This window comes from Mixophyes fleayi, chromosome 9 (assembly GCF_038048845.1).
Source record: "Mixophyes fleayi isolate aMixFle1 chromosome 9, aMixFle1.hap1, whole genome shotgun sequence".
NCBI classification, from domain to species: Eukaryota; Metazoa; Chordata; class Amphibia; order Anura; family Limnodynastidae; genus Mixophyes; species Mixophyes fleayi.
The window spans coordinates 89810378-89837054 of NC_134410.1; the positions used below are offsets into that span (position 1 = coordinate 89810378).

Consider the following 26677-nt stretch of genomic DNA (forward strand, 5'->3'; position numbering starts at 1 on the left):
TTGTTTTTTCTGGAAGGATCTTTTTAGTTTCTTCATCCAACCCCAGAATATGCCAGTGTCTGTAAATGATTTCTCCTATGGCTTTCATATTGTTATTAAATTGAGTGATGGAGGCAATATCAGAAATTGTCTTTATATCTTTCTTCCTATATTGGAGGAGTTGTTTTTGATCTAGTTTTTTTTAACTTCCTCCAATGCTATATGTATCTTTGTTTCATTATACTCCTGTTCCATAAACGTCTGCTTGAGGTCGGCTCCCTGTATTTTAAAAACTTCCGAACTAGTGCAGTTCTTTTTCAGCCTTCTGAATTGGCCACATGGATATTATGTGTGATTGCTGGAGGCTAGCAGGAAATTGTTATAGTCCACTTTATTTGCGTAGGTTTTGGATTTTATTACATCACCTTCTACATACACCGACAAATAAAGAGAATTTACTTGGGCTAAACTTGTCTCCTCAGTAGTAAACTCGGTATTTCAATGTATTACGATTCATATATCTTTGATATCTTTCTCTCCACCGTCCCAGATAAAAACACATCACCTATATATCTTTACCAACATTTTAAGTAGAGATGGGCGGGCTCAGGTCCCCCGAGAACCGAACCCGCCCGAACTTCAGGTATCCGAGTACTCTCCCGCCTATTCGGAATTGAAATTGAGGCAAAACGTCATTGTGACGTTGTCGGATCTCGGAGCTCGGTTCTTGCGATGTTTCAAATGCATAAATATCCGCCTCCACAGCAATCCTGCGCCATTTGACAGAGGGAGAGAGAAGGGTTAGGTCGCAGCATTAGAGCAGGGAGAGAACAGTTATTACATCACTTATTACAGCAGGAAGAGAGCAGTTATTAGAGCAGGAAGAGAGGAGGATAGAGGAGACATTTTTGCAAACATTACAAACTGTTTGGGGTGTCATATTCCCTCCTCAAGAAACTATTTTCTGCCTGCAGAAATAGTAATATACCAGCACTATAAATTTTGGAATTTGCACTACAAGTGCTTGGGGAGTGATATATTGCCCTGTTCCAAAAAATCTATTTTCTGGTGCTGAAATTATTAGGTACCAGCAAAATATTATTCTGAACTTGCACTACAAGTGTTTGGGGTGTCAGATATTCCCCAGTTCTAAAAAAGCCATTTTCTGGTGTTGAAATTAATATATACCAGCAGTATATATTTCTGAATTTGCACTACAAGTGTTTGGGGTGTCAGATATTCCCCAGTTCTAAAAGAGCTATTTTCTAGTGTTGAAATTACTATATACCAGCACTATATTATTCTAAACTTGCACTACAAGTGTTTGGGGTGTCAGATATTCCCCTCTTTGAAAAATTCTATTTTCTGGTGCTGAAATTATTATATACCAGCACTATATATTTCTCAATTTGCACTACAAGTGATTTGGGTCTGATTAAAATGGATTCACAGCAGTCCACATATGAGCAGGATCAGCAAGCAGCTGCTGGCACCAGTCCTGATGGTAGTCTTCCCTGTACGTCATCTGGAAAAGCCTATGTAAAAGTACATAGTTGACAAGGCAACGGTCGGAAGCTCTGTGCCCTGCGCTGCGTCCCGGCAACGGAGGAAGCCGGGCGCGCGTGCGCAGAAGATAGTATGTGGTACTTTAACATTCTGGGGCTTGATTTAACAAGCCTGTGGGCTGATTAACGCCTGATACATTAATCAGGCAGGAGGCTGTGTGTGATTCAGAGCTAGGCTCTGATTGGTGGCCACTGGTATTTAAGGCAGTGAGGTTTGCAGCCTCACTGCCGGTTATAGTCCTGTATCCAGTCTGCTAGCCTGCTCCTTGCTTGTTCCTGTCCATTGGACCCTGTTACTGCTTACCCGTGTATGACCCTTGGCTTGAATTTGGACCCCGCTTGTGTATCTCGTGACCCTGACCTTTGGCTTGAATACTTACCTCCCTGTCTGCTTGTGACCTCTGACCTCAGCTTATTCCTTGATACCGTTGTCTGCTGCCGGCCTATGACCTCTGCTTGGACTCCACTCCGCTGCTTGGGTTCTCCCTAGCCGGTGCACACTTCACGACCCTCTGCCAGTCTGCAGCCCAGTCTGTCCCCACCATCAGGGGCTCCAGTGAATACCTGACTGGTAGAGTAGACTCCGGGTTGTGTTGTGCCGGCTAGCGGAGTTCCTAACATTATAACCGGCCTAAACGTTTCGGAGACGAAGTTGGTATGGAAGGAAGCAGAACCAAATCGTCTCCTCTTCAAGCCCTGGCGGGTCATATTGAGACTCTCTATCAGATGATCCGGGAATAGTTCCAGCGTTTGTCCTCCCCAGACGGGGTCCCCCGGACTACACTGCTCAGTTCTGGTTCAGTTGATGAACCCAAGTTAAATTTGTCGGACCGGTTCTCCGGAAATAGAGCCCTGTTCTAAAATTTTAAGGAAAGCTGCAAACTCTACTTTTGGCTGAAACCTCGGTCTTCTGGTTCAGAACAGCAGAGAGTGGGAATTGTCATCTCCCTCCTGCAGGGTGACCCCCAGTCCTGGGCTTTCACCCTACCACAGTCGAGCCCTGTCAAGCAATCGTTGGAAGCTTTCTTTGATGCACTAGGCCTCATTTATGATGATCCAGATCGAGTTGCCTCTGCTGAGGCTCATCTACGGGTTTTAAAGCAAGCTCAACGTTCTGCAGAAGAATACTGCGCTGAATTCCGTAGATGGTCGCCTGACTGTGAGTGGAACGACCCAGCATTACACAGTCAGTTTCGCCTAGGACTGTCAGAGGAGGTTAAGGATTCACTTGTGCAGTATCCTTCCCCTGCCTCGTTGGAGAGCCTTATGCAACTTGCTATTAAAATTGACAGAAGAATCAAGGAGAGGAGAACAGAGAAGGAGGCATCTTCCTGCTCATCTGCAATTGTTCCCGCTCTCACGGATGTTGAGAAGCCTATGTCCTCAGGGCCGCTTCGCCTATCTCCTGACGAAAGAAACAGGAGACGGTCACAAGGACTATGCCTTTATTGTGGGAAGAAAGGCCACTTCTCCTGCTCTTGCCCTTACAAACCTGAGAAAGGAGCATGTCTGGGAAAGATACACTTCGGGCTGCAAGTTGTTTCCCAAAAGAATGCTGTCCTGATTCCCGCACAAGTCCCTTTTGGTGCCAGTTCCGTGGCCTTATCGGCCTTCATTGATAGTGGAGCTGCGGGCAATTTCCTTGATATCGGGTTCGCCCGCACCGCTGGGATTCCGTCTGTAAGACTCAAATCCGCTATTACCGTCTGTGGCTTAGATGGGAATCCACTGCCTGGAGGTAAGGTTGAATGGGAGACTCCGCCTTTATACTTGAACATTGGAGCACTTCATTCGGAGTCCATAACCTTTCTCCTTATTGATTGCTCATCGGTTCCATTAGTCCTGGGCCATCCCTGGCTTTCTCGTCATAACCTTGTTGTGGATTGGGAGAGAGGAGAAATCGTTTAGTGGAGCTCGTATTGTTCACAGTCTTGCTTGACCCTGCCCCTGCGAATCGTCCAGTCTATTCCGGAGCAACTTCCCTCACAATACCACGACTTCTGGGACGTGTTTTCCAAGAGAGCTGCGGATACTTTGCCACCTCACCGTGACTTCGACTGTGCCATCGACCTCATACCTGGCTCCAAGTTACCCAAGGGACGCTTGTATTCTCTCTCGGGCCCCGAGACCAAGTCCATGCAGGATTATATTGAGGAGAATTTGGAGAAAGGCTTCATCAAATCTCCGGTAGGAGCTGGATGTTTTTTTGTGTCTAAAAAAGACGGAGGACTAAGACCCTGTATTGACTACAGAGGATTGAACCTCATCACAGTCAAAAACACCTACCCACTTCCTCTAATCTCCGTATTATTCGACCAATTAAGAGGTGCAACGGTTTTCACCAAAATTGATCTTCGAGGTGCATATAACCTCATCCGGATCAGAGAAGGAGATGAGTGGAAAACGACATTTAATACACTTTCGGGCCACTATGAATATCTGGTCATGCCGTTTGGTCTTAGTAACATGCCTGTGGTGTTCCAAGATCTGATTAATGAGGTGCTACGGGAGTTCCTGGGTCATTTCGTGGTCATCTATTTGGACGACATCCTCATATACTCCAAATCCTTAACTGTACATCAGGGCCATGTCAGACAGGTTCTACAGAAATTGCGAGAACACCACCTCTACGCTAAGATAGAAAAATGTGAATTTGAGGTGCAGAAAGTATCCTTCTTAGGTTATGTAATCTCCTCTGAGGGATTCTCCATGGACCCAACCAAGGTCCAAGCTATCCTGGATTGGGTACAACCAACTAATCTCAAGGCGGTGCAGAGGTTCTTGGGCTTCACCAATTACTATAGAAGATTCATTTGCGATTTTGCTGAGATTGTGGCTCCTATTGTCACCTTGACTTGTAAAGGAATGGATCCAACGAACTGGCCACCCCAGGCAATAACCGCGTTTGAGACTTTAAAGAAAGCGTTTGTATCAGCTCAGGTCCTTAGACATCCAGATTCTGAATTACCGTTTGTTCTTGAAGTTGATGCCTCTGACGTCGGTGCTGGTGCCATCTTGTCTCAAAAAGATTCCCATACTCACCGCCTACATCCGTGTGCCTACTTCTCCCGTCAGTTTTCCTCAGCAGAAGCCAACTATAATGTAGGTAACCGGAAGCTATTGGCAATCAAATGGGCCTTTGAGGAGTGGCGACATTGGCTAGAAGGCGCTACACATCAGATCTCTGTTATAACTGATCACAAGAATCTACAATACATACAGTCGGCCAAACGCCTGAAGGCTCGTTGGTCGCTGTTCTTCAACCGTTTTAACTTTGTGATTACCTACCGTCCAGGTTCTAAGAATATCCGAGCAGATACTCTGTCCAGAAGCTTCCTGGCACATCATGTTCCAGTTACTAGTCCTGAACCCAGAATTCCCACTTCCATGATCCATGCTGGGTTAACCCAAGACCTGAGCTGCACCCTGCAAAGATTTCAAAGGTTAGCTCTTGATAACACTCCGGTGGGATGCTTATTCGTTCCTGTTCATTTAAGGTAAGCAGTCCTGGCTGAGGCACATGATAGTAAGACTGCTGGACATCCTGGAATACAGAAGACTTTGGAGATCCTCTCCCGTACTGTCTGGTGGCCATCGTTACCCACTGATGTCAAGAGTTATGTCATGGACTTCCTACTGACATCGTTTCCGACCGCGGTTCCCAATTCGTGGCACAATTCTGGAAATCTTTTTGTACAGTTCTTGGGATCAAGATAAGCCTCTCGTCTGCTTACCATCCTCAGTCGAATGGGCAAACCAAAAGGGTTAACCAGTCCTTAGAACAGTTCCTATGATGTTACACCTCGGAATTTCATGATAACTGGTCTTCTCTGTTACCCTGGGCAGAATTTGCGTATAATAATTCATGCCACTCATCTACCAAAACCTCTCCATTTTACTGCAATTTTGGTTTTCACCCCAGATCTAATTCCTTATACTCTCTCAAGTCCGCTGGTATTCCGGAAATTCGTTCCACGGCCAGGGATCTCAAAGTTTTCTGGATAAAAGTACAGTCATCATTGAGACAAGCCTCATTTTTTGCCCAAAAATTTTCGGATCGCCACCGTACCACCTGCTCCCTCAAAGTAGGCCAGAAAGTGTGACTGTCTACACGCAATATCAGGCTCAGACAGCCTTGCAAAAAACTAGGGCCTAAATTCATCGGTCCTTTCCTCATTATCAAGAAGATTATTGCTGTAGCATTCAGATTGAAAATCCCTGGTTCCTTGAGGATCCCCAACACCTTCCATTGTTCTCTCCTTAAACCTGTGTTATACCCGAATCAGTTCCAGTCTTCGAATTTTTCTGTACGGAACACGAACAAATACATCATTCATAAGATCCTCGATTCTAAGAGAGAGCAGGGGCAGGTGCACTTTCTAGTTCAATGGAGGAATCGTGGGTTGGAAGAGCGGTCATGGATTCCACAAAGACGGCTTCATGCTGCTAAACATTTAAAGGAATTTTTCAAAAGATTCCCTAAGAAACCTGGATGTCGGGGTTCTTTGACCCCTCCGCAAGGGGGGGGGCACTGCCGCGACACTCATTACCTTTCTCTGACGTCCCGGCCATCGCCATGACGACCGGCGCGTCACTTCCGGATTCTGGCCGACCGTTGCCAAGGCAACGGTCGGAAGCTCTGTGCCCTGCGCTGCGTCCCGGCAACGGAGGAAGCCGGGCGCGCATGCGCAGAAGATAGTATGTGGTACTTTAACATTCTGGGGCTTGATTTAACAAGCCTGTGGGCTGATTAACGCCTGATACATTAATCAGGCAGGGGGCTGTGTGTGATTCAGAGCTAGGCTCTGATTGGTGGCCACTGGTATTTAAGGCAGTGAGGTTTGCAGCCTCACTGCCGGTTATAGTCCTGTATCCAGTCTGCTAGCCTGCTCCTTGCTTGTTCCTGTCCATTGGACCCTGTTACTGCTTACCCGTGTATGACCCTTGGCTTGAATTTGGACCCCGTTTGTGTATCTCGTGACCCTGACCTTTGGCTTGAATACTTACCTCCCTGTCTGCTTGTGACCTCTGACCACTGCTTATTCCCTGATACCGTTGTCTGCTGCCGGCCTATGACCTCTGCTTGGACTCCACTCCGCTGCTTGGGTTCTCCCTAGCCGGTGCACACTTCACGACCCTCTGCCAGTCTGCAGCCCAGTCTATCCCCACCATCAGGGGCTCCAGTGAATACCTGACTGGTAGAGTAGACTCCGGGTTGTGTTGTGCCGGCTAGGGGGGTTCCTAACATCTACACACGCAGTGGCAAAGAAAGAATGAGGCCTTCGCCTTTCTCTATTAGTGTGAGATCTATAAATGTTACTGAGCCTTCTTCTTGTAAGGTCACTCGTGACCAAGCAAGACCAAGTAATTCGGAGTCCAAAAGTGGTGCACAACTACTGTTACGTGTGAAAGCCGAGCTGCAAGAAAGCAGTAAGGCATTAGAGGAAAATGTATGCTCAGAATCAGAAATGACACCAATCCCTGAGGAGAGTCCATCCACGAGTGGTATGTGTAATCGTGACCATTCTGATAGTGTACCCATAAAGAAGGGCCCTTTCAGCATTTATGCTGATGTGTGCCTGAATAGCCCGAGTGTAGCCGGTGATACACCAAGTGAGGATGACACTTTGGAATTAGAAGAGGATGAGTGGGAGATTTGTGTAGCTGACGAGGGCGCTGATGAGGAATGCAGTTGATTGTGTAAGTCCTGCACCAGTGGCAGCAGTGTGGCACCAGTGGCAGCAGTTCTGGCACATGAGGTTCTGGCACCAAAATGCACTTTCCAAACAGAAGCAGGGATGACACAGGTGGCAGACCACAACAGTGTGACATCTGGGCTGGTTTGAAAGATTTTACCAAAAAATGTGTGACCTTGCCCATAACTCCAACCAATCCTACTATTAACATGCAAAGGATGGTGGAGGACCTAGCAGGGTGTTATATACACCCAAAGACTAGTGCTCAATTTCTAAGAGTCATTGATGAAGAGGAAGACAAGCAGGCTTGTCTGTAGAATTTGCAGGCAAATTCTACAGCGTTATATAGGTAACACCCAAAGAGAAGAGCTCCATTGCTAATTGTAATTGCTGAAATAGAATTATAGGCCTGCCTGGCTTGGTCTAAATCTGCACTTACATTTTATTGTACCATAGCTCACTCAGAAACAGGAGAGGTGGCAGGATTCAGTGCTAAGCTTCCTCAAACAATACTAATTCCTCCCACCATCATAGAAGTCTGTGTACTATAATGTAATTGTCAATAATGGCCTTTCGAATGGAATTAGTAGTTCATTTTATGACAGAGATGTCACGATTTTTGGGCAATTCTTTTACAGCAGAGCAAATGTCAGAATGTTGTGCTGACTCATCTGCATCACCACTGGGTGTCTTGGGAAAGCTAAGTTTTTTCCGAGAAGCAGTTGCCAGAGAAACTGAAGGAGAAGACATCAATACAAGATGTTGATAGCTCTTGGATCCTGGTAAAGCGAATTAAGTCCTAGATCTACAATTACAATATAGTTAGTGGATTTGCTTAGTTTTATTTCATCCTTCAATTTCTCAAGCTGCTTCTCAAAAATTATAATTAAGGAAATCACTTGACTCAAGCTAACTGTGTCTGAACTCTCCCCACAGGTGACTACTTCACTGGACTAAACTACATTCCCCTCAAATGCAAGTCTTCTTGCATCTACTGCATTCTCCTACATGCTGTTGCAGAATCCCAAAAATGACCCTACATTTTTCGGGACACAAACAGCATCTGGTGCATGTCATTTTTTAAAAGATCTGTAACACCAAGTTGATTGTGTGAGCAAAACAGAAAATGTGATGGAATTCCCCCCCGCTGTAATGCTTGAACAATATTGGTGTCGTTATCAGAAATTACATATCCTCAGGAGAGTCCAAGCAGGATTAGCCATGTTGCAATGACATCCCTTAGTTTTTGTAACAGATTGTCAGCTGTATGGCTCTTACTGAAGCCGCTGATACACAGAGTAGCCTACTTATAAAAAATGTGACGTACTTGGGTACATGCTGCTGCTGTTCCTGCTGGTGAAGGCAAATCACCAACCCAGTGGGCTGTCACACTCATATAATCTTTAGTTTGCCCAGTTCCGCTTGTCCACATATCTGTGGTTAAGTGTACAGTGGGTAGAATGGCATTTTGTATCCCAATAATTACATTTTTATGAACCTTCTGGTAGAGGTGAGGAATAGCTTTTCTAGTAAAATGGTGTCGTGATGGAATTTGATAATAGGGACAGAAGACCTCAAGTAACTGTCTAAAACCAGCTGCATTAATAGTAGACATTGGACACAGATCTAACACTAGCATAGTCCCCATGGCGTCTGTGATCCGCTTTGCGACTGGGTGACAGCTTTCATACTTGCTTCCTCTTGCAAACGATTGTTTAACAGTCAATTGTTGCTTCTGGAGATATTGATGATGAAGGTGTTGGGGGTGTAGATTGCAGGTGCTGGGATCTAGATGAGAGAAGGGAGGTAGATGATGCTGGACTGCTTGTTGTTATTTTTTTATCATAAGTTTTTGATTTTCCCATCAGCTTTCCATGAACTCACTTCAAATGCCGTAACATGGATGAGGATCCTAGATGGTTAAGGTCCCTACCTCTACTGACTGTGGCTTTGAAAACGCTACAAATGGCTAGACACATGTTGTCAGAATTTGTATAAAAATAATTCCACACTTAAGAGATGGATTTTTGGTCTTATGCCCAGGCATGACAATGGCCTTTTTTTTTATCACTGGCAAGAACTGCTGCAATCTTTGTTTGAAAGTGTATGAAAATAATATTGTGACTTATGAGGTTGTCAAAATTGAATGGAAATGACTGTAAATTAGTGTTAGTGAGGTTAATAATAATGTAAGTACAAAATAATACCTAACTTATGTTATTTTAGCCCAAAAAAAAAGAATTTTTTAAGAAACTGCAAAACAAAACCAAACAAAACCAGAACCAAAACACGCAAGGGCGGTTTTGCCAAAACCAAAACATGAAGGTAATCCAGATCCAAAACCAAAACCAAAACCAAAACACAAGGGTCAGTGAGCATCTCTAATTTTAAGTTGAATATATGTGGATTGTTGGACCAAATACAATTGTCTTCCCATTTCTGGGATGGTGAAGAGAAAGATTTCCATGCAAGTGTAAAGTATATCAATCATAGTACATGGAATATGAGTTTACTGCAGAGACAAGCACAATCCAAGTAAATTTTCTTGATTTTATGGTGCATGTAGAATATAATGTAATAAAAACCAACACAAAATAAGTGGACTGTAACAATTTCCTGCTAGCCTCCTGTTAAGACTCTGTATAAATATATGCCCTCTGTAGTAACTTTGTCTTACCGGAGGTGCTGCTCTTGTGGACTTTTGAGACTTTGCACCTGACTTGCAGGAATTAACATTTCCTGATCTTCACCTGCACCTTGTCTACTGCTTTTTATACACGCCTCAAATATTGCACATTGCTGGCCATTAAATGTTGTTGTTTTGATCCAGTGTGCTGACTGTTTCCCTTATTCATTCCTGTGCATCCCTGGCCCTACCGACTATCACCATTCCTGCATTTTCGCAGCATCAGTTATCTGCTACTTGCCAGTGTCTTATCATTCACATTGATTCTATTTTGTTTTGCTACTAGTGTTTGTTCTGCAATAAATTAATACATTCTGCACCAGCTACTAATTCGTTTAGCTATCTTTACAAACACTGAGGTAATCATAAAAGAATGACCAGCCCAAACTATAGAAGTTTGCTAGAGTTTGCTATTTGTTCCTTGGCTCCATCATTGTTTATACAGACTCCATATTTTTCTGCTGAAACCAAGACTACCTCCATACAACCAGAATCATCACATCTGCAGGCATTACAGTTGGAAATCATTGTAACGCACACAACTCAGTCAGCTACAGAGTTCTGCAATAAAGAATTATTTATAAAATAGCAAAAAACCTAGGCAGCAAAAAGTTACATACCTCTCTCTGCAATGAAAAAAGAAAATGCCCAACGTGTTCCATTACTGCCTTAACTTTAAAGCCTGCAAGAACAACGGCCAGATCTCCACTAAACCTATTACCCATTTTGAGTATAAATAAAATGGAAGAAAAATTACCATCAGACAAGCCATCAAGTGCTGTGGGGTGTCCCATATTCCCCAATGTGAAACAATAATTTTTCTGGCTGCAAAAAGTCATATTTAGCAGCAGTATCTATTGAATATTTTGCACTACAAGTGTTTTGGGCTCATTAAAATGGATTCAAAGCAGTCCACATATAAGCAGAATCAGCAAGCAGGTGCTGGCACTAGTCCTGATGGTAGTCTTCCCTGTACCTTCATCTGGTAAAGCCTATGTAAAAGTACATAGTCTTTTTAAATCAGGGAAAAAAACACACCCAAAAAAAAATAATAAGTATACTTATTAGTATAAGTATAAGTGTAGAGTGCAATCTACCCCCAAATAGGAAAGGGACTTGGGGCATTTCTATATCATGTACAGTCTTGAAAGGCTGCTGTTTTGGCAATTTCTCAAAAAGGGTAGGGTGTTATGCACAGACTGACCCCAAACTGCCTTTGTCCATTTCAATTTATATTGTACAGTCTATACCGGCTGAATTTTTTAATATTTTCTACAAGTGGAGGGGGGCCTATACAGACAGAAACCAAACTGCCTTTGTCCATTTCTTTATATATTTAACTATAAGTGTAGGGTGTAATATACACCCAAAGACGATGACTGCATTGCCAATAGGCATAGATGGAGAGGAAGACAATCTGGTTTGTGTGTAGAATTAATGACGGCCTACCAGGAATTAAACTTTTTTTTCATAATTTATTAGCCTTAGAATTACCTTACTTATCCAAGAAAAAGGTGGAGCACTAAATTAGGTTATTTTAGGCCAAAAACAATGATTTTTAAACAAAATTGCAAAACAAAACCAAACAAAACCAAAACCAAAACACGCAAGGGTGGTTTTGCCAAAACCAAAACCCGAAGGTAATCAAGATCCAAAACAAAACCAAAACCAAAACACGGGGGTCAGTGACCATCTCTAGTATGATTTCAGTCTACAAATTGCTAATTGATATTTCGTTTGGCTCTCAGGGAAACCATAAGAGGGAATGGGAAAGGGACATGGGACACCCTCCAGATGAGTATTGTTGGGAGGAAGTGAGAAAAGGGATTGCTACAATCTCTATCACAGCACACATTAAGGAAATGGCTTTAATATAGGTGGTATTAAACTCCAGATAAACTCTGTAAAACGTTCCACACTAAGCTGCTGGCATAACTGTGGCCATAGGGGTACACTTCTTCACATTTGATGGACCTGCTCCAGCATTGTCCCTTTGTGGAACAAGGTCCTGTCCATTTTTAACTCTCTGTATGAACAACCAATTTTATAAAGATCCATGGACCTTCCTCCTCAACCCACCCCCTACAAAATAAGAGTGCGCAGTCAAATTGATTTCTCATGTCTTTCCTGACTCTAAATCCTTAATAGCCAAACATTTGAAAAAATCTTGATCCTCCTAATATGAGAGTTCTTAAAAACTTTGTTTGGCATGTCACAAGCATGGAGTACCACATATTAGCTGCACATTAAACAACACAAATTCAATGCCATATGGGACCCCTGAAAAATGAGGTAGAGTTGCAACTATCTGCTTTCTTTCGGGAACAGACTTCCCTGCCTTAACTACCTGCTCCTCTTGTTGAACATACTTAGGACCATCTCTGGGTTCTCTGCGAAGGAGGCAGCACCGTCTGAAAATATGAAGTTTGACATAAGATTACTAATCCTGGCTCTTTTTTATACTCCTTGTGTTATTGATTCATATTTAATCCAATCACTATCTTGATTTTCTTTGTGAATCGTTCTTTGCTTATTCATGCCATGTACCTGTGCCCTCACTTCCTTTTTTCCCCTGTTCCTTTTTCCCCGCCCCCTCGCTGTTCTGTTGGGAAAAAATGGAACAATTTGATTCTCCACTATCATTTATTACAATTATTTCCATCGGTTTCCTTTATAAATAAAGGTTTGTTTTCATAAAAAAATAATAAAAAAAAATTGTGGCCAACAAATGCTTTTTTTATGTGTGCAAGTTTGCTTACTTGACAACTAGCGTATTTAAAGTTGTTCATCCACTGCACGGTCCATTGATCTGCTCCATAAAATGCAATCTGCCCCTATGTTTACGGATTCATATGAACATGTGCCTGGTGAAAGCAGTGGAACATTATTTCAAAGTTCAACTTACTAACACTTTTGGACCATCCATGTATTCATTTATATCTTAATTTAATCATAACAATGTGTTTATTATTATTGTGTGTGTCACTTTGCTGTTTTTAATGCTTTTAATTACATTAGTCAAAGTGCACCTTGAAATTAACCTGTAAATGTGCAGCTGTAAGATGCGACATGATCTGTGACAGAAAAGTCAAGGCCATTTGTGTATAGAATTAGACGTGTGCTCTTATCTGCAAAGCAGGGAACCCCCTTGTAAATGCACCCCTTTATGTCAGTTAAATAAACTCAGTCGGTGAAACAAAATTTCAAAACAGAAAGGGTCTGTCTGTCCAGGATCCCATCACTCAGGCCATTCTGGAATCTGTCTCATGGCCATTAAATAATCATGTAAAAAGTGAATAAATCTATATATGTTATGGTGCCGATTATCAAAAACGTTAAATGGCTGTCACAGGATTCAGGTCTGGAGAAGACCAAATATCAAAAAAGCAGAGTGGGGCGTCCAGTGCTCATGAGCTGAAAGCAGAGCTTTCCTATAATGGTTGAAGCCATGGGAGGTAACACAATCCCCCACACCACCAATTGCCACAAAAGATAGTTGCAGGTTTGCACCTTGGTGGTTTACAAATGACCCTAAGTGCATATTAGTACATTTTGTAACATAATTCTCAACCCTAGAGTCCCTGCACACACCCTGTCTCTTGTAAGCATCTGAGCTCGGTTCTTGTGTTGGATCATCAGGATTCCAGGGGGTTGCACCCAAGCCTCTCCATCCACTTGTACAGGCACCCCATCCTCTCCCAAGATAGTGATCTTTACTACACGGCACTGACAAATAGGAAAGAAATGTAAGCAAGACTTTAAAAGTTAATATCATAATTATTTGTTAAAATCAGTAAAATGCAAAATCAAAAATCAATTAGAAAAGCGGTGAAAACCAAATTCTTAAACGTCTCACGTGTTGTTCTGACAGATTTTTGGCCAATTAGGCCACATATGTGTAAGGCCAATTTCTAAAGAAATGAATGACTCACAAGGTTTCGCCTTTACTTCCTGGTTGGGTCCAAAATATGATCCTCACATTCACAGATGGAAGTCACAAGCCAACCAGGTTTTGATTTATATCAGTTGGATCATTCTCAAGTAAGCTAAAAGCTTGATATTTTCATGTCAAGGAATCACTTTTCCTATATGCAGGCCCCTTTTATTCTGGCTACCTGTGTGTGCTCAGTAATATACAATACTAAAGAAAGAAAAGCATTATCATAATATGGGGACTTATACTAAAGGGACCACTTTCCAAGGAACTAAAGCTCTAATAAATTCTTAGAGAGAAGATTAACACAGACTGTACATTATAGCACCAAATCTTTATTTGTCTTCATTAAATCCCCAAATCTTAAAAGCAAAATATATTAAAAGTTATACAGTACAACACAGTTAAAAATCCAGGATGTTGAATGCGCTTCAGGGTGTGATGGACACTGTTGGGATGGACCCTGATACTCAACTCTTGGTTAATTCTGCCGTTCCTGAGTTGTATAAATTGTGGCAATTTCCTCGATGGCGAGGAAATTGTAAAGCGATATGCTGCCCATTAAATACCACCCTTCCCCCAACATTACCACCCACAGGACAAACATATCTAAATCGGGACAGTTTGGAGGTATGATTATTGGCTCACCCATATAATGACTGCCTCCTCTGTGCACAGGTGATGGGTACCCTTTGACTAATACATTGAAAATAGGACAAAATGAGCAACTAATTTTATCTATAGCAAACCTGTAGCAGAAAATGTAATCACAATATACATATTCGTAATAACGGTGCAGACGAACTGCCAATATAGAAAAATACAGTTGGCAGACTGTCCTGCTCGCTCCTACCTGCTCTTATTGCTTTCCCTACCTGTGGCTGTTGGTGTATTTTGCTCAGTTGCTGCTTGTCTGGATCCTGGGACCCTATTCGGGGAAAAAAATGGACACATGAAATTTAGAGAACTCCAACCAGCTCCGGCATTAAATCAATAGCACCCACATTTAATAAATAGGCCTCCCTCCAGCCCCAACATTATAATAATAGTATTCCCATTTAATAAATAAACCTATTTCCCTACATCCAAACAAGCCCAGAAATAAATAACATTTAAGTTTAATAATTCATATTCACATTTAATTAAAAGACTTCATTCTCCCCAAACTCAGAACCACTTTCAATTAATAGCCCTCAAACAACCCCATCTGAAATTAATATAACCGCACTATTTAAATAAATTGCCCCACCATTACCACACAAATAAAATAGCAACCAATTAGCCCCTACCTCACACCCACATTATATTACCATAAGTATCCATGCCCTCACACCCACATTATATTACCGTAAGCCCCCATGCCCTCACACCCATTACATGGACATAAAACCCCGTGCCCTCACACCCATTACATGGACATAAAAACCCCCTGCCCTCACACACACACATACATACATACATACATACATACATACATAACAATGATATCAGCCTCCTGCCCCACACACATATACATACATACATACATACATAACAATAATATAAGCCTCCTGCCCTCACACACACACATACATAACAATGATATAAGCCCCCTGCCCTCACACACACATACATACATAACAATGATATAAGCCCCTTGCCCTCACACACACATAACAATGATGTAAGCCCCTTGCCCTCACACACACATACATAACAATGATATAAGCCTCCTGCCCTCACACACACACACATACATACATACATACATACATACATAACAATGATATAAGCCTCCTGCCCTCACACACACACATACATACATACATAACAATGATATAAGCCCCTTGCCCTCACATACACATAACATTAATATAAGCCACTTGTCCTCACACTTTACACTGAATTAACCCCCCCGCCTTCACACTTACCTTGTTGATGGCGCGTTTCCTGCAGTGCACACATGGGACGGCACCTGTCACATGGTGCGCATCCCATGTGACATCTGGGATAGGACGAGGCCACGCCTAGGGGGAGGGAGGTAAGCAGGAGAACATCCACATCGCTGGCACCCTGAGCATGTTCCCCCGATCCCCCCCTCTCCGTCTGTGCTGGAGGGCGCTGCTGACATGCAGTTATCCCAGCAGTCCGGATATTTAAACAACAAAAAAAAAAATGTAATGCGAAAAAAAAAAAGATTACATCAAGAGGCAAATGAACGGCCTCATACCATCGGTAAAATTCCCGGTATGGCCTATGGCCAATCCGCCCCTGCTATCTACGACATCATGCTTGTTCACAGGTGAAAAGTTAAAGAGTTAATGACAATAATTCAGACTGTATCTTTGCTAAGCAACACAGAAGAAGACAATATTATTGTATTAATTAATTGCTGCAATATATTCTTAAGATAAACAACATTATGAGAATTTGTAAAATGATGTGCATGAACTGTATTTCAAGGGAATATAAAGAACAGAATAATAGTATATATAATAATATATATTTCCTTGCTGTGGTCCTCACATTGGAAATTGGTGTATTAAAAAATACAGGGTGTTTGTAGTGAGAAAATAACAATATATCACTGAGCCAGATGGAAATGTGTGGACCCACACATTCGTCTCTGTGAATATATCAAATCTGTGGATTTAGGTTTGACTGCATTACACGGATTATTGTATTATATAGCATAGGCAAGCTGGCACTTTAAGAAAAGTAGGAGGAGCTATGGACAACTGTTAACATTCTCAAAGTGCCCGCATGCCTAGCTCCCTTACACCGGGTACCCCAATGTACCCGTGTCCCCCAATGGATTAAGAGAAATGGCTTTACCATAAGTATAAAAATTCTATTTTCTCCTGCATCTGGGTACATTGGGGATGTCCCAAAGCCATCATGGGAAGCAAATTTTCCCCAAAACTAGCATACACAAACAGATTGAATTTGCAGAATCAGGTAAAAGTGTGAACAGATAACCAGGTAACTGCCAGACACTGCTGCTTAGATGAGGCACCAAGTTGTGCTGCTCAAGAAGCAGTTACCGACCTGGTGGAGTTAACCTGCAGATTTTCAGGAATAGACTGTCCTGCTCTACTATAAGCCTGATGGATTACAGCTGCAATGCATTTAGCAATTTTAACTATAGAGGCTGACAAGACCCTCTTATGTACATCGTAGAGGACTAAAAGGACAATGCTGCTAGTTCTGAAACATAGCTGTAGAAATGTCAGAAAGGAAGACAGTATTCCATGTACAGAATTTCAAGTCCACACTGTCAATGAGTTCAAAAGGGGAATGCTGCATTCAACACCAAGGAGCGACTGGAGGAACATACGGAGGTTGTACATGAAGTACACTCTGCAAGAACGTCTGCACATACGAGCCGACACCTAAACCTTAAGAGAAATAAGGTACAAGTCAGTGTTCAGCCCATCCTGTCAGAACATAAGTAACCTGGACAGCCGGAAAGAGGAGGTAGGAAACCCCTTCCTGCCATACAAGGCAATTTACGTTCTCCAGACCCTGTGATAATTTTAAGTCGAACCTGGATTCCTGCATAGTTTACACCACATGCTCAGTCAAGCCTTTTGTTCAAAGGATCTCAGCTTCAACAGCCATGCCATTAAAGCCAGACATCCCAAACTGTGCTAAAAAGTCCTGGACTTAGCAGCAGATGCCACAATGGACCCACTGGCATGGAGAGAACATTGGTGTACCAGGCACTTCGAGACCAATCTGGAGCCACCAGAATGAATGGCATGCCTTCTCTTTTCACCTTCTTCAAGGAAGTATGGCTACCTGAGGGAACAAGTAAACTTGGTGGAAATTGCCAGCGAATAGACATGGTGTCTACCAGGGCCAAGAAGGATCTCTGGCCGTGGAGCAGAAGATCTAAACCTTCTGATTCAACCTGAGAAGAAATCATGTCGATATTCGGTTTACCTCACCTGCCCACGATCTTGCAAAACACCTCTAGATGCAGATCCCATTCACCGGGGTGAGGAGTCTGGCTGTTCAGAAAATTGGCTTCCCAACCCTGAAATAAAGACCACCATGATGGTCTTAACATGGCTTTCGGCCCAATGAAAAAACCAGCACTTTTCTCGCATGACTAGTGGACCTAGTGTAGCGCTGGTGATTGAGGTGATCTTGCCCTACAGCCATGCTGCAGAACTGCGGCTCCATCCTACTTAAAGTGCAAATGCCTCAAAATAAATATATAAAACTTGCTGCCCAACAGCTCCAAACCCCCAAAATATGTCATGTTACTTTAGGGCACTGAAATAAACTGAAGGCCTAACAGGAGAGGGGTATAGAGTGGGAGGAGCTATGGACAACTGTTACAATACTTAAAGTGCCCACACGCCTGAATCCCCTAAACTATACCCTAATGTACTCAGTGTGCCCCAATTTATAATTTATATAAATAATGTAATAAGGAGGCACTCAAAGGGCTTTTCCAAATTTTAATGGCATTATTGCATGAAAAAAAAAAGGTTGACGTTCTGGCTTCACACAGTCCTTTATCAATACTAACATCACAATGAACCAAACACTCTTAAATACCCTATACAGTGGAAGTGAACCAATCAAATAATCACCAGATGTGCAAAGCACACCAAGAAAAAAATAAAAATAAAAAAGCAGCTCAACCATCATTAATTAAAAAAGGGAAAATAACTTATCCATAGTAAATCAACAGAGTATTACTTACTAGTTAGGAATAAAAATGCTACTTCTGTAGATCAGTCACTCGACATTGCAGGAAATGTTACTCACATTGCTAAGCAGCCCCTCCATGGGAGGGAATGTCACAAGGTTAACTTACACAGTCAAGCATCACATGTGCTTGAATATACAGCTGTGAGGCTGTGCAGTAATCCTTCTGTCGGCACAGATCTTCTGAATGCTGCTAGGTAATGTGAAGTTCCTAGTTAGAAAATGGCTATAGAAATAAAACATATATTGATAAAGGCAAGGGTATGTGTTACCCATGGACAATAAAAGTGACTGTCAATATAAAAAGACAGATGTACAATAATAGTTCGTTCTGCAAACATCATGTTTTTCAAACTATTGACATAAAAAAACCAGAGAAACTAAAAACTTAGTTTGTTCAGAACTAACTGAGGTTGAAACATCATATAACCTGATCTTGAGCCAGGACCCTTCCAGTGATTGGATGGTAAGAGGTGGCCTAAACTGCCACTACCGAAGACAGAGGAGATTCTAATATACAACATCTCTTCTTGTCCTCTAACAGACTTAGAAGTAAGTAGTTAAAAGGTTGATCCTGCGCTATTGTTCCACAGGGGGTACAATTTTTTTTGTAGTAGTATATTATTAATTAATATTGGAAATATATGTCTAAAACTGATGATTTTTTAGCAGAAAAAGATTCAGCCTATTGACTGTAGGCAAAAATCTAAAAATAAATATAACATGGAGCATAACATTACATAGCTGGGAAACAATTAAGTAGAACAGATATATACTATAAAATTGATTAATATATTAAATTATTAAGATGATAAAAACCATAAATCCATCCAATTAATATTCATAAGGAACTTAGTCCATTACAAATAGTAGAAAAGGCACAGTTTGCATTAAGAACAAGTCCATATTGAATAGAATTTGATAATCCAGTGAGGGTGAGGAGGATGCAGATTATACAGTCAATATACTTGCGATTCGTTGGCCGGCATATTGAAGATGACAGCTGAGTCGGTGAACAGTGTGAGAGATCCAAAGGGTTCATGTGCGTTCCACAGTGGAACGCACGTGATGATAGCAACTTCCTGTTTGGAACGTGGGAGTGTACAACGCAATTTGTCACATCAGGTGACTTTTTCAAGCGGAAATGATAGCAATTGCGTTATGTCTCGGATTTGTAGTGGAGCATGGGTGACATCAATCGGACAGATTTATTGACATCTGTATAAGTCATCTATTAGGCTGATTCTTACATAAATAAACAATAGAGTTATGTATACATGGTCAAAGCTTCTGTTCTTATTATATACAGGCATTTGTCATATATATGTGTGTGTAGAAACATTACATATATTACAACATGAATAAAAATTGTATACTGTGACCTTGAGTATGCATAGGTTCAGCTTCAATCTATAATGTCTAATCAATACCTTCACATTTATATATATAAAAATAATTAATTAACCTCATTCTCCCCATCAGATAAATCTAAGGGGCTCATGTCAAAATCTTCTGGTTGGAATTACATCATGAGGTCATTATAGTTCTTAATGACATATAGTCTCTATGAATATATGTATAAGGGTAACCTGGTGTGCTATTTCACAATGATTTACATGAAAACATATACTATGGTTTTTACAATGACCGAACTGAAAAGTAAGATCTAAACACAGGAGAATCAATTTTATAGCCGAAGAACTAGGTGTTAACATATCTTAAGGTACCACTTTGTGATATTTCTTATAGATGCTCGATATTCGTGTGTATCCTTCTTGTCAGGGTTCCCCGGCCGTTACGTCATATATCTAGTGTAATCTACAGCATCGGGTATTCTCAAAGCCATATGGCTTCTATACTTACCCAGCCCAACCTGGCTTAGCCTCCAAGTTCTGATGGTTTTGGGTGTTTCCCACGATGGTATGGCTGTAGATTGGGACTAGGTATGACTGTGCTGAGGTGGGTCCCTGGGGTTTTATGTATTATTGCACACAACTCTGAATATCGAAATCTATATTAAGACCATTGGGATCAATGGTACAAAGCTCATAAATCCATTTGGTCTCTATAGTGTTTATAGTTTTCAAAAAGTCACCTCCCCTCCAATTTCTTTGTACCTTCTCTTTGGGTGTAAAGTATAGTGTAGAGGGGTCCTGATTATGTATCTGTTTATAATGCTGAGAAACACTATGGGTATCCAACCCATTTTTAATGTTTGGTATATGTTCTCCTATGCGGTTTCTAAGGGTCTGACAGTACGGTCCACGTATTGCAAGGTGCACGGGCATTGTAATAGGTAAATGACATCTTTCGTGTCTTTGATTTTTGTTATTTTTTTTCAGTGGTAGGGCTAGTGCTACGTGTTCTGAAGGATATACATCCTACACAGCGGCCGCATCTATAGAACCCTTCAGATTTTTTGTTTGTTAGCTGAGCCTAGTGTAGTCGTTGCTTGGGTTTAATGTGATTTTTGACCAGTTGGGTAGTTAGGTCAGGAGTCTTCTTAAAAACTACACTAGGATGAGTGGGTAGAATGTTTTTTAGAATTTCATCTTGTAGGAGTATGTCCCAGTTTTCTCTAATAATTTTAGGAATGCTGCGCTATTGTATCTAGTGATGAAACGTATCTGATCATCCGTTTGTTTGTTTTTTGGTTTCATTTTGTATCTAAGAAGTTCTTGGCTATCCATGGTTTCTATATTATTAAAAGACTCCTCTTATCTACCCTGGTGGTATAACTTCTCTTCAAATTGTGTTTTCAGATGACGGCCTTGTGTTCTGTAATCATCAATGTCAGAACAGTTCCTTTCAATTCTTTTGAATTGATCTGCTGAAATATTACTCAGCCATCGAGGATGGTGGTTGCTAATGGAGAGAATGTAGCTGTTAACATCTACTTGCTTATAGTGTTTTTTGGTTTTAATTCGGCCATTTTTTTTATATATATTGTTAGATCTAGAAAGTCAACCTCTGATCTGCTATAGTTAGTAGTGAATTTTAAATCATATTTATTTGCATTTAATGTAGACATGAATTGGAGAAGAGATTGCTCATCTCCTTGCCATATAAAGAAAATGTCATCTATATAGCGCCACCATAGGACCAGGTTCGCTCCGATCTCTTGGTTAGACCAGATGGACTCATCTTCCCACTTACTCATTAAGAGATTGGCATAGCTCGGAGTGAACATGGCTGTTCCTCTGATTTGTAGAAAAAAATTATCTTGAAACCAAAAGTAATTGTTATGCAGTATGAAATCTATGCTATGTAGAATGAACCTAATTTGTTCTGGATGGTTCTCCTGATCTTTCTGAAGATGATATTCTATACTATCTAAGCCATGGGTATGGTTAATCACCGTATACAGTGACGTAACATCACTGGTAACTAGCCAGTAGTCTTCTTGCCAATTTAGGTGCTGTAAGATCTGTAGAACGTGTGTTGTATCACGTAAGTATGAAGGTTGAGTCTGTACATATTCTTGAAGGAAATAGTCTATGTATTGTGATAGGGTGGCTGTTAGTGAATTGATTCCGGAGATAATTGGACTCCCCGGTGGATGCAGTATGTCTTTATGTATCTTTGGTAGGTAATAGAAAACAGGTATAACCGGGTGTTTGTTATATATGAATTCAAATTCTTTGTTGGTAAGAATCCCTTTTTTTTGGCTTCTGTAAAGAAGCTTGCAAAGGAGGGACTGATATTTAATCATAGGGTCTGACCTAAGGCATTAAAAAGTGGATGAGTCTCCTAATAGTCTCTGGGCCTCTGCAATGTAGTCAGACTTGTTTAACACCAACCCCTGCCTTGTCTGCTGGTTTGATGATGAGTGTTTCATCCTGTTGTAAGTAGCATAAAGCATCTTTCTCTTTCCTAGTTAAGTTGTCTCTCTTGGGTTTATGTGTTGTATCAATTTGTTTAATTTCTTTCATGACCATGGCTTCAAATGTCTGAATATAGGGGCCTTTTAAATAACTTGGATTAAATGTACATGTTGGTTTCAGATTAGTATGTTTGAATGTGTTTGTTTGGAATTGGTTTTGTTGGGGACCTGTCTCTCCAGGGGGTTTGACGAAATATTTCTTTAATGCAAGCTTCCTGGTAAATTTGTGAATGTCTAAATAAAAATCAAATTTGGTCAATTGATTGGTAGGGGCAAATTTCAGTCATTTGTTAAGAAGAGATATATGTGCTGGTGTGAATGGGTGTGAGCTTAAATTGAAAATCCTTATTGGGGTAGTGTTACTGTTAGATGTTTGGATTCTCTGGTTCTTTAGACCCCCTCGGCAACCTCTTCTTCTGGATCCAACTTTCATTTTGTTTGGCTCATGGTAATGCCGCTTGCATCGGTGAAGGTTCCCTCCAGAGGATTCTGGAGGGTTGGTTCTAAAAAAACTTGTGTGGAGGTGGAGGGATGGTAGTTATGTATCTGCACTGTTTGCACAGATGATTCGGGACTTTGTATGATGATATTACTTTTGTGTCGTACCTGTTTCTCTACATTTGTAATACTTAAGGGAGTAGAATTGATGTCATCTTTGGGAGATTCATCATGTGTTGTGAGGAGGGACTTGTTTAGATCTAACTACCCTTGACCAAAGGATTCTCTAGCTAACCAGTGATATCTATTTTCATCTTCCATTGGATGCGTGGAAAAAGATGTAGCTGATTCATCTGTTGTATTGGAGGAATATGATATGTGTCTAATGGAACTGTCCTTGATGGAGGGATCTCTAATCCTGGAATGAAGTTGGGCCATATATTGTTGGTATGCAAGATTAAGTTTTTTGTATGGTTATGTATATGCTAAGGGTTAAGTAGGGTGATCTTAACGCGTTTTGAATTGGTCCTTGTTGAGATTTTGCCTGCATTTGGAAGGGCCTTTGATACCGAATTTATCCCTTAGCAATTCACGTTTTTTGAACTGCATAGTGTCTTGTTCTTTGGTTTCTAATCTTTTCTGAATTAGACCCTCTGATGTCTGATAGTCCTGATGTTTCTTAAAAGGTTCTAAGTTTATATCTAGTGTATTGATTTCTTGGCCAATGCGTTCTTGTTCTGAGGTACGAGTGGAGATGATAAGGCCCATTAGTTGGTATGAATATTGGTCTAAAATATTCTGCCATTGATACATAAACTTAGTATTATAACGGTTATGTGTGGGAGATTTTTTTATATGGAGACCCTAAGATATAAGTTGCTCTTGCTTTTATCAGGATAGGGAATAATTGTCCCACCATATTTTCGCTTCCTTGTGAAGTAATTTTTCCAATTGCAGGAAGTTTTGACAAAAGGAGCTATTGTTGGCTCCTGCCTGTACTGTGTCTACCGTCTGTGTATATGTGGCTGAGGCTTTGTTTATTCTGGACTTAAGTATGTCCAGGAGACCCATATTGAGTGAATTATAATGAATCTGGATGATGAGTTGGAATCGTGCAGCACCTAATAAGATCTAGAATTATTGTTTAAGGATACATACGAAAATCGAACATCTATAATAAATATCACAAAGTGGCACCTTAAGATATATTAACACCTAGTTCTTCAGCTATAAAAATAATTCTCCAGTGTCTAGATCTTACCTTTCAGTCCAGTCATTGTAAAAACCATAGTATCTGTTTTCATGGGAATCATTGTGAAATAGCACACCAGGTTACCCTTACACATATATTCATTCAGACTACATGTCATTAAGAACTATAATGACCACTATGATGTAATTCCAACCAGAAGATTTTGAAATGAGCCTCTTAGATTTATCTGATGGGCAGAATGAGGTTAATGTATTGTTTTTATATATATAGATATGAAGGTATTGATTAGTCATAGACATAAGCTGAACCTATGCACACTCAAGGTCACAGTGTGACTGAATCACTGATAAATAACTTTTGGTATGAATTCATTTAAGGGAAATAGCGCAGGGTGCTGATTTATATAAATTGCCAATGCACTTATTTTTAAAATTGTGTATGTTTTGATATAGGGAAATCTTTAGTTTCTGAGACTAAGAGAAGAAATTTGTCTCTTGTTTAACCTTGCTATAGGATATACCTTATTTCTGAGGCATATAGCTGATACAATAGGCCTTTGTGGATGGAGGTGTTTTGTGTATTGGGATGTGTTTTGTATGGAAGTGTCATTGTTTGGGTTTTGTAAGGTTGCTAGTGGAATTAGGCATATGTGGAAGGGAGTCTGATAGCAGGAATTGCTAACAAAGTTTTGTGATGAAGTGTCCAAAGACCCAGCAGGGGGTCGATACTGTTTGGCCTTTTGTCCAGAGTTAATTTCATAGATAAGCACAAATTTTGTTAGCTTTGCAATGCATGTAAATCCATGTTTGTGTAAATAAGGTATATCCTGATGCTAAAAATAACCTGTGTTTGAAATGTATAAAAGGCACTAGCTTGTGTTTGAAACTGGTTCTTCTGATTTCAACATTTGACCTGATCACTGGTACCACTAACCAGTGTGAGCAAATAAACATGTTGCTTCAAAGACCTGCTTGGAAACATCTTCAATGTTGCTGTATTCCTGTGACCTGCAGATTAGACCCTAAAACTAATCCGTTCTCCGGCTGTCTGAGGTTTGGACCCAAGCTTTTCCAGAACCACCGCTCTGCCCGCTAACCAGCAGTCCTGGTCAGTGTGATAGGCCAGGGGGGGGAATCCATCCACAGCAACCCTGGTCTATCGTGAGAGGTCAGGGGTACCAGCCTAGGTACACCAGCAACGAGGTACGCTAGCAGCGTCAACTACCCAGAAGAAACCCAGTTCTGGATGCCGGTATAGGAGTCCAGTGGTGGCAGCCTTTGTAAGCCCCTCCTGTCTGCGGCAAGAGGGCGCATTTGGGATAATGAAAGAGAACAGTGGCAAAGTAATCCCAGCCGGTTCCCAGCAACAACAGACAGGGTGGCATAGACGGTCCATCCTGTCACACACAGTATACAATTTGTATTCATGTTCTAATATAAGTAATGTTTCTACACACATATATATGACATATATATGACATATATATGACAAATGTATACATGGTCGAACAGAAGCTTTGACCATGTATACATAACTCTTGTCACTCACCAGACTGCGAGTGCTTCTTCCCGTGTGTTTAGGAACCGTGGTCGTCCACCATCCTGAGGGTCTGCGCATGTGCAGCCCTTTCAAACCTTCAGTTCATGTTCCTTTTAGTTAATTGGCTGATCAGGCAACACTCCCTATTTATAGCACCTGAGTTCCATACCTCGTTGCCTGATCTTGGAGTCTCATTCCCATGAGCCTCTGAAGGTGTTCCTGTGTTTTCTCGTGTATTCAGCTCTGCTGATTCCTGTGGTTTCCAGACCACTTCAACTCTCCTGTGTTTCATCGTGACTGTATTAGCTGATTCCTATCCGCTGCCTCCGTGCACTACAGTTATCAACTCACTTCAACTCTCCTGTGTTTCATCGTGACTGTATTAGCTGATTCCTATCCGCTGCCTCCGTGCACTACAGTTATCAACTCACTTCAACTCTCCTGTGTTTCATCGTGACTGTATTAGCTGATTCCTATCCGCTGCCTCGGTGCACTACAGCTATCAGCTCACTTCAACTCTCCTGTGTTTCATCGAGACTGCACTAGCTGATTCCTATCCGCTGTCTCCGTGCTCAACAGTTCCAGTTCATCTCAATTCTCCCGTGTTTCGTCGAGACTGCACCTGCTGATTTCTATCCGCTGCCTTCGTGTACCTGCAGTGTCCTGCTTGCCGCTACCCTTCAGTTCTATTCGTGTCTGCAGCCAGCTGATCCGCTCTCCGTGCTTCTACAGTGTTCCTGCCTGTGTCATCTCGCCTGTCTGCATCGGATCAACGCCTCGCTGCTTTCATCTCGTCTAGACCATCTCTACACTTCAGTGTCTCCAGGTGTCCAGTTCTATATACTACTGCTTCCTGAGTATTTGTTCCCATCTCCGCTGGTCTACCTACCTGTGCGCTGCACCTACTTGATTACCGCTTCTACCCTCCTGGGACTTCGCATCCTGCCGGACTCCAGCCGTTCAGGTATCTCTGCACTCCTGTCTGACAGCCTGCTCCTGAACCACGGTATGCATACTTCTCATTGACTGTGCTGGTGTATTGC

The 26677-nt window shown here is 41.5% G+C and overlaps 1 protein-coding gene across 7 annotated transcripts in view; it reads right to left on the reverse strand.

The window, feature by feature from the left end:
• Window positions 1–26677, reverse strand: part of LOC142100822 (diacylglycerol kinase eta-like) — a 481771-nt gene that overhangs the window by 52571 nt on the left and 402523 nt on the right. For 6 of the 7 annotated variants that reach the window (XM_075184666.1, XM_075184664.1, XM_075184662.1 and 3 more), the window contains one exon: window positions 13518–13652. The exons of the other annotated variant lie outside the window; for it this stretch is intronic. In XM_075184666.1, the coding sequence (XP_075040767.1) occupies window positions 13518–13652 (135 nt within the window). The remainder of the gene's footprint in view (window positions 1–13517; window positions 13653–26677) is intronic. 7 annotated transcript variants of the gene reach the window in all.